The sequence below is a fragment of the Denticeps clupeoides genome, chromosome 4, assembly GCF_900700375.1.
Source record: "Denticeps clupeoides chromosome 4, fDenClu1.1, whole genome shotgun sequence".
Taxonomy (NCBI): domain Eukaryota; kingdom Metazoa; phylum Chordata; class Actinopteri; order Clupeiformes; family Denticipitidae; genus Denticeps; species Denticeps clupeoides.
The window spans coordinates 32,488,280-32,499,906 of record NC_041710.1 but is presented as its reverse complement, the minus strand read 5'-3'; the positions used below and the strand labels follow the sequence as shown (position 1 = coordinate 32,499,906).

Below are 11,627 nucleotides of genomic sequence, written 5' to 3'. Positions count from 1 at the left end.
TGCAGGACAATCCTACATGATTATAAAGGGAAAATAATTTTGTTTTCACTTTGCATCAAAAGTTTACAACTAAAAAAGGCCACAACCAAGAAGCCCATCAATCATCAATTCCACACTGACAATGAGAGAGTTAATTCTGTAAATTCTGCTCTCCACTGAAAAAAGTATATATGTATTTTTAATATTTTCATTTGGAGTGTTGGCAAATGAGAGGCCACTGGTTTAAAAAAGCATGCTTTTTTACTTGAATAAAGAGGATTTGCACGTGTTTATGTGTATCAACCGATTATCTTTATGACGGGAGATCTACATTGCAGACTTTCATGGCAGAAAGTACACTGAACGTTGAAAAAGGCCATTATCACTGGCACTTATCTCTGAAAGGTTTCAGCTCAGAAGTGGTTAGATGGCTTAGCCTCATTTTTGACGTCCAGCACTGAGCATTATGCGCCATGTACTGCATTTCTATAAAATGGACAACTGGCATGGGAGCATTTCAAAAAGCATAAAAACTACACTAAGCCTCCAGGGTGTCCAAGTGGGCAGAGTTGTGGCAAAGCAATGCTGACACATTTATTCATTTTTTGACATGAAGATATTTTTGTGAAACATGGTGTAGTTATAAGAAAGATGTTGTTGGCAATGACTAATCTTGTAAAATGAACCTCACCGCCATTTCAGAAGTCCTTTCTCTTTCACTTGTGGAATATGATGATCTGACTGACTGATTTGAATGCTTGATTTTTCTTTGTGGCATATTGTGAACTGCTGCTTATGCATAGTATGTGAGCTGGTGTGGTAATCCTCTTATAATGAATTAATATCTATTTATTATAAATAAATAAATAGATGAAAGTTCCATCATTTTTATTTAGATTTTATTTTTTCACAGTTTAACCATTTCCACTATTACACAAGGCAAAACATCGCCATCTACTGGATCTGTATATATATTTTTAATGGAAGATAAGAAAGGGACTTTTTATTAGCTTGGTTAGATAGCAACTCTAGACTGCCCAGAAGAATGTAGTTTTGTGTTACCTATGAGGTAACATGCCAGATTTATTTATGTTTGTTCCTAGTTTTAATTTGTCCTTTTCTCCCCAACTGTTTGTGCGACTGACAGCTGTTCACATCATTTTTCATGGTATCAACCCTACAGACTAGGTAACATGCTGAAGAGGTTGTTTGCCCACCAACTGTTCTGTACGTTGGAGAAATGCTCCTTCACCCAGTGCTCCACCAATTTCCTGGGCTTTACCATCGCCCCCCAGGGGGTGGCCGTAGATCCGAAGATGGAAGCAGTGGCGTCGTGGCCCCTACCAGTGACACTGAAACAGCTGCTATGGTTTCTTGGGTTCACCAGTTTTTATCGCCGATTCATCAGGGGCTACAGAACGGTTGGTGCCCCCTTCACGGCTCTCACCAAAGCATCTCACAGACCTTTCCAGATCACAACAGCAGCCACCCAGGCCTTCACTTCACTCTTGTGGCCCGGACCAGAACTGTCACCCGTCCTGTTACTTCTCCAGGAAGTTCAGTCCATCACAGCAGCATTACGGTATTGGGGACTGTGCGCTGCTGGCAGTCAAATGAGCTCACCCCCATATTGGAGGAGTGGCAGCAATGGTTGCAGGGCAGTGACACCCCTGTTCGTAGTATGGACTGATCACCAGGACCTCCTCACCATTCACAACTCCAAACAGCTCAATCCACAACAAGACAGGTGGGCACTGACCTTTGAATATTACAACTTCAACCATCCAGGCAGCAAGAACAGTAAGGCCAACGACCTCAACACTCCTGTCCCAGTGCCCTTCCAAGGAACCTAGTCTTCTGTCCTCTACTCTGGTCCCTCGAATATCGGATACACTCCGCCCATGCCACTGACCCCAGTCCACCCTCTCAAACGCCACTTTGTGCCACCAAGTTACCAGACCCTTGGTACCAGACCCTCAGTTTCATCCATAGAACGTTCTGGTGGCTGTCCATCGCTGCCAAATTTCGAGGCTATATGGAGGCCTGTCCAACATGTGCAAGATCCTTAAACCCCACAAAACCACTACACCCTCTGGCCATTCCCATGTGACCTTGGACTCATATCGCAGTGGACTTTGTAACTGGGCTGCCTGAGGTCAACGTCAAGATACCATTCTCATGATCGTGGATCATATTTTAAAAACATGAGAGCCCTGATATATGTCTGATAATTCTGACCACCCAAAACAACTATAGAATGACGGCATGGTGTTATCTGTTAAGGTCTGGGTTTGGTCCCTTACTTCTGTGCCTCACTGGCCATTTTACTGGCCAGCATGTATCCCTGATGTCAACGCTGCTTTCTTGTTTCTATCTGTTCAGTTCTGTCACTGAACTGAACACAGTTCTGTTGTAGAATTTTGAGTGAATTTTGACTCTAAGTGAATGATTGGATGGACGATTTAGCAGATTCATGGACTGCATGGTCCTTTAAAACAGCATCAGCTCTGAAGTAGTTTATCTGAATGCTGGTTCCTGTGTCGTAAGTACACGTGCAGTTAATACAAATCTGCAGCGGAATGCAACACAGACCCAAATCTTTCCTTTTAAGGACTCCAGCAACAACGGTCACAGTGTTTTTCACCCGTTCTACTGGGACACGATTTTAGTGAATGCGTGTCTGTGTTTATGCAATAAATGTACTTCAGGTTACTGTACCATGTAAGCACATGTCAGAGCCGAACAATACAAATAATGTACAGTAAAATGATCGAATGTGTAAATGCAGTAGAATTATGAAAAGGCAGAACATAAACTGTTAGAATGTCCAGCAGGTTCTGGAGTGATTGTGTGATCAGAGCGTTTGTATAATGGTGTTAAACAAATGAAAGACTGGGAAATGGGGACATTTATTTCACCGCAACTCTAGATGAGAAACACAATGCAGCAGTTGTCTGTAGTGCATGGCTGTTGTAATCCGTAATAGGATCACTGCTGTGTCATTCAGAGAAGAGCAGTACAGATTCATGGGAAAGAAAAACCTCACTGCACAGGCAAATGTGAAAACAATTTACAAAAAAACAATGTTGTTGATCTGGGGATTTGAATTTGCTTGAATGTTGGTCATCTTTCAATATTTACTGTTGTTACTGTCATGAATTATGGCTTTAAGATCATAAACACGTTGCATATGGTTGCAACACTTTTTTTTTAGAGCATCAGGGGAGAGGGCAGAGGGGATTGTGCCGGATTGTGTAGCATGCCTGCTGATTCCCACCAGCTCAGGAGTGCTGAACAAAGCCATGTTGTTCCAAGCACCTTCTGATTGGCCAAGATAGAGATTTCACAGCCATTCGACTGAAGCTTCTGGGGGGACCTGTGGGTATAAAAGACTTCCTCAGGTAATAAGGCCTCCAGCACAAGCCAGATCCCGTGTCTGCCCAGTACATTCAGGAACCACAGTGAAGAACCATGGTCAGCCGGTGAGTCGGAGAATATCTGTATGAGAAGAGATATTATTATAAAATAAATATAATGGTGTATGTATAATTGTGTACTGTGCTACTAAATGTAATTCAGATTTGAGCACCCAGCCGGCGGCTACAAGAAAATTTTTGAAACAGCAGATGAAATTGGAGAACCGCTCCCTGCTACCATTACTGGTGTGCACCTTTTTTTCATTTAATACAAATATATCAGCGTGCAGATGTGCTGGTCACGTTTCACGTTGTTCTGGCTGCCCCTAGGTCGCATCCCATCATTCCTGAGGGGAAGTTTGCTCAGACTGGGTCCCGGTCTGTTTGAAGTTGGGAGTGAACCTTTCCTGCATTTATTTGATGGCCAAGCCATGATTCACAAGTTTGATTTCAACAATGGACAGGTCACCTACCTACGCAAGTACGACGTGCCTTAACACTCAGACCTTACTGGCCAAATAGAAACATGAAATAAAATGACTCTATGTATTGGCCTTTTTTACAACTTTTCCATTTGTCAGTAAAGTTCAGAACAGATCTGCTATACCTTTGTTCATCTCTCAGGTTTGTGAAAACAGATGCATATGTGAGAGCTATGGTGGAAAAGCGTGTTGTCATCACAGAATTTGGTACCATTGCCTACCCAGACCCCTGCAAAAACATCTTTTCCAGGTTTGAATGCAAACCATATTATCTGTCTTTTTGTTAACAATATGATGGTTAAGTAAAAATTCATTTGCATGTTTAAGTCCTTGAATGTTGGCTGCACAAGACATCTGAATATATGGTTGCTTTGGAAGTTTGTATGAAGACGTTATCAACAGATACTTCAAGTCCAGTAAGTTGTGAGGTGGATTTGACTCCGATTGAGTTCTGGGGAATATGGAATACAATTTAATTCCTTAAACAGTCTTAAAATGTTTTCGACCTGGTGCTATGCATCAAGGCGTCCTGAGGATTTCCATAAATTGATAAAAACAAGACATATCTGCTTTCTGGTGTTCTGCGTCATTAAGAAACAAGGTAGTGTTCTTGTTGGTGTGCAATTATTTTTGTCATGAGTACGCAAACTTTCATGATGTTTCTGTAATCTGAGGATACCTTACCTTACAGTAGAGAACGATCCCTTTGTCATGTCCTACAAACCAACCCTGAGTGATTGTTGCAGTGTGACAGCACAATTTATGCTGCCATAAGGGAATACTGGTTTCATGAAGGACTGTACAACAATATTTAGGTTGGTGGTACATGTCACATTTACATTGCCCTGAATGCAGGACCCAAGGATATAAGCAGAATATTGTCCATCATATAGCCAGCTTGTCTTATTTCCCATTCTGGATCCTGCTACCAATTCTACCCCAACAAACAATGCAGCTCACAGAGCACAAGATCTACTAGAAAACGTGACTCTTCAGACCATTGCTTTATGATCCAGGTCTGATTGTCATGTCCCCATTGCAGGACTTTATGGTGGTGGCCATTTTGCTGCTACACAAATACATGAAATGGATTAAATCTTTCAGCATTAAGTGGACCAAACATATATGTTACCCATACGTTTTAATTAGTCTGGGGGACACAGCCACCATTTAGTCACCTTGAATCACTTTGGTCTGTTCTAAGAACCACCAATCTTTGGTGGTGCAACCTGAAATGCCAACAGTATCAGAGCTGTAAGCAGGCATTGTGCTCACGTGTAGAGATCAAAAATTCCTAATGTAACATGTGACATCATAGAGGCCAGAAAGAAAATGCTTGACGAGAAAACTGGCTCATGAATGGATGGTGCCATGTGCAGGGCACCAAGCTGGGACCAGAAATTGAGGGCGTGTGACTGGTTAACTGGTCTCATTTGTGCTAGTGTATGATGTGAACTTTGATCTGTTTTGTCTGCATCTTAACTAATATTTTAAGCCATGCAAGGCACCGTAATTAACACTTTCAGAGAAAATGCAAACCAGAGTCTGTCCCAAATATGGTAGATATTGTAGTGCAGTATCCAGTATGACAACTTTGTGTTTGAGTACACAGTTACACAACCTCCTCATACCAGACAGACAGACTGGTGTTATTCACTGTAGTTGAACATTTAATTCTGTGGCTAATCAGTGTATATATACATATATTTTTTTGTCTTTTCTAGATTCTTCTCTTACTTCAAAGGAGTGGAAATTACAGACAACTGTCTGGTAAATGTGTATCCCATTGGTGAAGATTTCTATGCAGTTACAGAGACCAACTATATGACAAAAGTAAATGTAGATACACTGGAAACACTTAAAAAGGCAAGTGAATTTTAACATTTTAACAGACCTTGACTGTAGGGAATCCTTTAATAAGAACCCTTTAAAAATGGTAAAAACTGTCATCACTGTTTACCCAAAGGTGGACATGTGTGACTATGTGAACATCAATGGCGTTACCGCTCACCCCCATATTGAGCCAGACGGCACAGTGTACAACATTGGCAACTGCATGGGGAAAGGGGCTTCTCTGGCCTACAATATTGTCAGGATTCCCCCGACGCAGAAGGGTAGACGGCTGCATCAAGACATTCAACTCAGACAGGGAGGAAGCCTTAATACTATTTACACACTGATTTCTTCTCGTTCAGATAAATCTGACCCCATTGAGAAGTCCAGGGTGGTGGTGCAATTCCCCAGTGCTGAGAGATTTAAACCCTCCTACGTCCACAGGTCGGCCTAAGAAAAAAATCCCGCCTTGGCTCCTGTGTGCTGTTCTGCAAGGCTGCCGGCTCTCATGTCGTTCCTCTTGTCCTTTCAGTTTTGGGATGACAGAAAACCACTTTGTGTTTGTTGAGACACCCGTCAAAATCAACTTGCTGAAGTTCTTGGGGGCATGGAGTGTCCGTGGGACCAATTACATGGACTGTTTCGAGTCTGATGAGGAGAAAGGAGTGAGGGAAAAAGAAAATAGTCATTATTTCTTATAGCAGTGTCTTTTCTGCAGTGCATAGAACAAGTTCATTCCACAGTTTGTACACAGATGAACAAATTCAGCACAAATAACCAGAACTGTTTCATCTTCACTCCAAACCTTCCAGACATGGCTTCACCTTGCTAAGAAGGATCCAGGAGAGTACATTGATTTAAAGTTCAGGACTTCTTCTATGGGTCTCTTCCACCACATCAACTGCTACGAGGACCAAGGCTTCGTAGTGGTCGATCTCTGTGCCTGGAAAGGGTAAACGTAATGTCTTTCATTACGGACCATCCTGGGAACAGTCACTAGGCGACTATGTGCAGAATGGCCATCGAACACACTGCTATCAGTAGAAAGAAACATACAGTACAGGCCAAAAGTTTGGACACACGTATACATACATATATTTTCTTTATTTTCATGACCGTTTACAGTTGGTAGATTCTCACTGAAGGCATCAAAACTATGAATGAACACATGTGGAGTTATGTACTTAAAAAAAAAAAAGGTGACATAAGTGAAAACATGTTTTATATTCTACTTTCTTTACTCTGATTACTGCTTTGCACACTCTTGGCATTCTCTCGATGACCTTCAACAGGTCGTCACCTGAAATGGTTTTCCAACAGTCTTGAAGGAGTTCCCAGAGGTGTTTAGCACTTGTTGGCCCATTTGCCTTCACTCTGCGGTCCAGCTCACCCCAAACCATCTCGATTGGGTTCAGGTCCGGTGACTGTGGAGGACAGTCACCGGACTGTACATAACTCCAAGTACATAACTCCACATGTGTTCATTCATAGTTTTGATGCCTTCAGTGACAATCTACCAATGTAAATGGTAACACATCGAATAAGAAGGTATGTCCAAACTTTTGGCCTGTACTGTATGTTAAATAGTAAAGATGTCTCGTCAGGGAAATTCAATAGGGTTTCACCCTTTATTAAGTGGGATAATAATTAACTACGTTCCCAATAGTAATCTGGCAGTAGGGCAGCTCACAGATTTCAGTCCTGCTAACATGAATACTGATACTGAAGAGATTTTTTTCATCATCTCTCACTGATAGTATGCTTTACGTTATAAACTTAAAACTGTGTGCCAAAGCTTGTTTAACCAAGGCTGGGTTCTGAATTGCATGCATTGAAATGTGCGCATTTTGTGTGAACATGTTTCTATTTCATAAACTCAGTCACGCCTGTCTGAAATTTTCCTGATTTTTTTCCCACTACAGTTATGAGTTTGTGTACAACTATCTGTGGCTGGCAAACCTGCGGGCTGACTGGGAAGAGGTGAAGAAAAATGCCTTGATTGCTCCACAGCCTGAGGTGCGACGATATGTCCTCCCACTTGACCCATACAAGGTATGTCACCAGCTCACATCCACACACAAACCCACACACAAACCCACACACAGAAAATCACATCTCTTTCTGAAATACACAGGAGGAGCAGGGAAAGAACCTGGTTTCTTTGCCGTATACCACTGCCACTGCGGTGATGGGAGCTGATGACACCATTTGGCTTGAACCTGAAGTTTTGTTCTCAGGACCTCGGCAAGGTGAGACCAGCAGCCTCCCAACTCTCACGTTACTTTAGAGAGTTTCTAGAGAACACATCACTGATTTTCTTGTCATGTGCCTACATGTGACAGTTAAAGAAATGTATATTACATATTGCAAATATATTACATTATTGAGCAGCTGTTCATACAGTTTTCTGTACTGTACTTGCTTTCTGTTTTTCCCTCTAGCCTTTGAATTTCCTCAGATCAACTACAAAAAGAACAATGGCAAGAACTACACTTACGCTTATGCACTCGGACTCAACAACTTCATTCCTGACCGGGTTGGTGGAGCATTTATTTTTACAGCATTTATCAGACGTGCTCACAATCAGTAGTGACAGGGACAGTCCCCCTGGAGAGTCTCAGGGTTAAGTGACTTGCTCAGAGACACAATGGTATCAAGTGGGGTTTGAACCTGTGACTTTGTTTTACCTACCAGGCTGCTACTTTTCAGATCTTAAGCCTGCTATCAGTGGCGTATTGTTGCATTTCTTGTAATTCTTGTAATTACTAATTTTTGTGAAACTGAATAATGAATACATCATTAACATTTAGAGATTGAATGAGCCAGATAAAGCAATTTTCTTGTGTCAATTTCTCCCATTGATATGAGTTTTTTTTTTTCTGAAAAAAAAAATATATATATAGATCTGTAAACTAAATGTTAAAACAAAGGAGACTTGGGTGTGGCAGGAACCAGAGTCATATCCCTCTGAGCCCATATTTGTTCAGACCCCAGATGGTGTGGATGAGGATGATGGTGAGTATAAGCATGAAAGTCTTCATTGTACACGCTGTCCGGTATTTCCAACATTTACATTTACAGCATTTATCAGACGCCCTTATCCAGAGCGACTTACAATCAGTAGTTACAGGGTTGCTCAGGGACACAATGGTAGTAAGTGGGATTTGAACCTGGGTCTTCTGGTTCATAGTCGAGTGTCTAACCCACTAGGCCACTACCACCCAACAGAAATCTAATTTCTTAGCTCTTCTGTTGCACTAAGAATTAAGAATATTCAGTTTAAACAGTCAAGTTTTAGAAATCCCTTGATAATAAACATCACTATTCATCTCTGATACAGGTGTGCTGCTCACAGTGGTGGTGGCTCCAAGCGCAGTGAGACCCACCTACATGCTGATCCTCAATGCCAAAGATCTATCAGAGATCGCAAGAGCTGAGGTGGACATCATTACCCCGGTCACATTCCATGGCATGTACAAGCCTTAGAACAACAGGAGTTTAGGAACTGGCCATTTACAGTCTGTTAAGGTACTGTAAAGAATATCTCACTCAGCAGTGTAATTTATAAATAATAACCTTGGAAGGAACGAGAGGAAGGAAGGTCTGGATTAAAAATAGGTTGTGTTGGTGTTCTGATGACTAAATGTACTAGTTATTATATTTTATTTTATTTGAAGATGATATTTTAGTTAAGACTGTATTTTAAAAGTAACTAACCCATACTTCATTATATTATGAGCTCAGCGATGTGTCTATAATTACTATTGTCAATATGAATTTAAATCAAGTCCACTATAATGTATTTCTCTTCTGAGCTTCCTGTTGTACAGTTCTGAATGATTTAACTTATGACATATTATCATCAGTATGACAAGACTTTTTAGTGTCAGTATAAACCTTTTACAGCCTGTGAAACAGTATAAAATGAGTCAATGAAATTTGCCAATAAACATTCAACGTTTACAGGGTGCCAAAAGAAACTAAAAACTGTTTCATACTTTTACTGGCGCTACCCAACAAAATGCTTCGAAAATGTAAAAAATCTCACTAGTTTCCCACCCCAATCAAAGTAAATCCAAATCATAATACAGACAGGGTGACATGAGTGACAATGGAAGATAAAATGAGCAAATCATATTTTATGGATTTTGTTTCATATAACAAATGACAGGTACTGTCCTCACACACTGGGCACAGTTCATGGCTGCCTGCTGCTAACAAAGGGTGATTTGTTAAATACAGAGGTCAAATTGCATTGTGAGCATCATGTGCCATGCTATGCTGTGTCTGAATGAATGTAGGAATGTACAGAATTTAAATGTAAACCCAAAATATGTTTTAATTTGGATTATGTATTATCCTGGATATGGATGGATTTGGAGTTTTGATTATCCTTTTGGGTGTGCTATTGGGATTTTATAAATTTAGTATTTACAAGTATAATCTTGGCATTTTTACAACCTCTGTGCAGATGACATTGTGCTGACACCCTGCAATCTCCAGCACATAATACCGTGGACACCAGGCTGGGAACCACTGCTCTAGGCCATCTATCAAGGCCTAGACATGTTCTACTTTTCCTCCACATGAACATCTCATATTATTTTTTTGTAGGATACAGTGTATACGTGTGGGCGAAGGTACTACATGTGTGAAAAAAAAAAAACCCTCAGCAGGGGCTGAAACTGACACAAGGCCACAGGTGAGAAATTCTGCCTGAGACCACAGTCAGGACGCATATATTGTGTGAATCCTGCTTGTGTGTGTGATGTGGAACTGAAGAAGCAATCTCTGAAATGGCTACAAAAGATCCAATGGATCATCTGCAACTTTTAATGTTTTAACCGGACTGCAACAACAGAAAAAACAAATCTTTCATCTAGACATCAAAGTTGTACAGGTCCAGCTGATCTGTGATCTCATGTCTATCTAAGGATCACGGCTGTAATAAAGTCTCAAAAAAGAACAGGGACCTTCTGAGCCAAATTTTCTGGAAGAACAACAGCACTAGTCAACCACTAGTCAGACATGTTAAAATTTGTAACTGTAACAAAACATATATTGAGGCAAAATACACTCTATTCTTTATGGATTTCAAGCCCTTACAATGCCACAAGCATAAACATTGAATATGACAGAAGAAAAGGGTAGATGAACAAATAAGCATGAAAATAAAGACCACTGTACAGCAAAGCATTTAAGGTTAGGCTAGCAAACTGCAAGGCATTTGTCACGTCTACCGACTTACGGGGGAAGGAAGCGCAGAGGTTTGACATACTGGGAAGGGGGTTTTATTACAACAAACAATAAAGAAATACAAATAAACAATGGCGCGGTGGCCGAAAACAGTTTAACGTAAATAAAGAACTGAAACAAACCCGTAGGCGTGTGGCGATTGCCAGAACTCAAAACACATAAAACTAAACCAGGTCAAGTTCGTGGATTCCGGTGTGGAGCCCAGCTGCAGGCAATCCTGACAGAGCCCCCCCTCCAAGGGCTACGTCCTCGGAGCCCCAACAGTACAATCACTGGAGGCGGCGGGGCGGACGGCGGCAACCACAGGGCTCCTGCCCTGCTGTATCCTCCCCTTGGAGGACCCGGTCCCTCGGGCTGGCTCCCCGGCGTGGTCAGGCGTGGCGGCCCCGGTCCCTCGGGCTGGCTCCCCGGCGTGGCGGCCCCGGTCCCTCGGGCTGGCTCCCCGGCGTGGTCAGGCGTGGCGGCCCCGGTCCCTCGGGCTGGCTCCCCGGCGTGGTCAGGCGTGGCGGCCCCGGTCCCTCGGGCTGGCTCCCCGGCGTGGTCCCGCGTGGCGGCCCCGGTGCCTCGGCCTGGCTCCCCGGCGTGGTCCCGCTTGGCGGCCCCGGACCCTCGGCCTGGCTCCCCGGCGTGGTCCCGCATGGCGGCCCCGGACCCTCGGCCT

At 42.5% G+C, this 11,627-nt stretch overlaps 1 protein-coding gene across 1 annotated transcript; it reads left to right on the top strand.

Moving 5' to 3' along the window:
- The first annotated feature begins 3,384 nt into the window (after nt 1-3,384).
- rpe65a (retinoid isomerohydrolase RPE65 a) lies at nt 3,385-10,676 on the top strand. Its single transcript, XM_028976833.1, has 14 exons — nt 3,385-3,461; nt 3,559-3,641; nt 3,726-3,876; nt 4,020-4,127; nt 5,602-5,743; nt 5,844-5,991; nt 6,073-6,154; nt 6,243-6,375; nt 6,523-6,662; nt 7,633-7,762; nt 7,845-7,959; nt 8,152-8,246; nt 8,614-8,725; nt 9,051-10,676. The coding sequence occupies exons 1-14, from the start codon at nt 3,451-3,453 to the stop codon at nt 9,194-9,196; spliced, it is 1,596 nt and encodes a 531-aa protein (XP_028832666.1). The 5' UTR covers nt 3,385-3,450; the 3' UTR covers nt 9,197-10,676.
- The last annotated feature ends 951 nt before the right edge of the window (nt 10,677-11,627 follow it).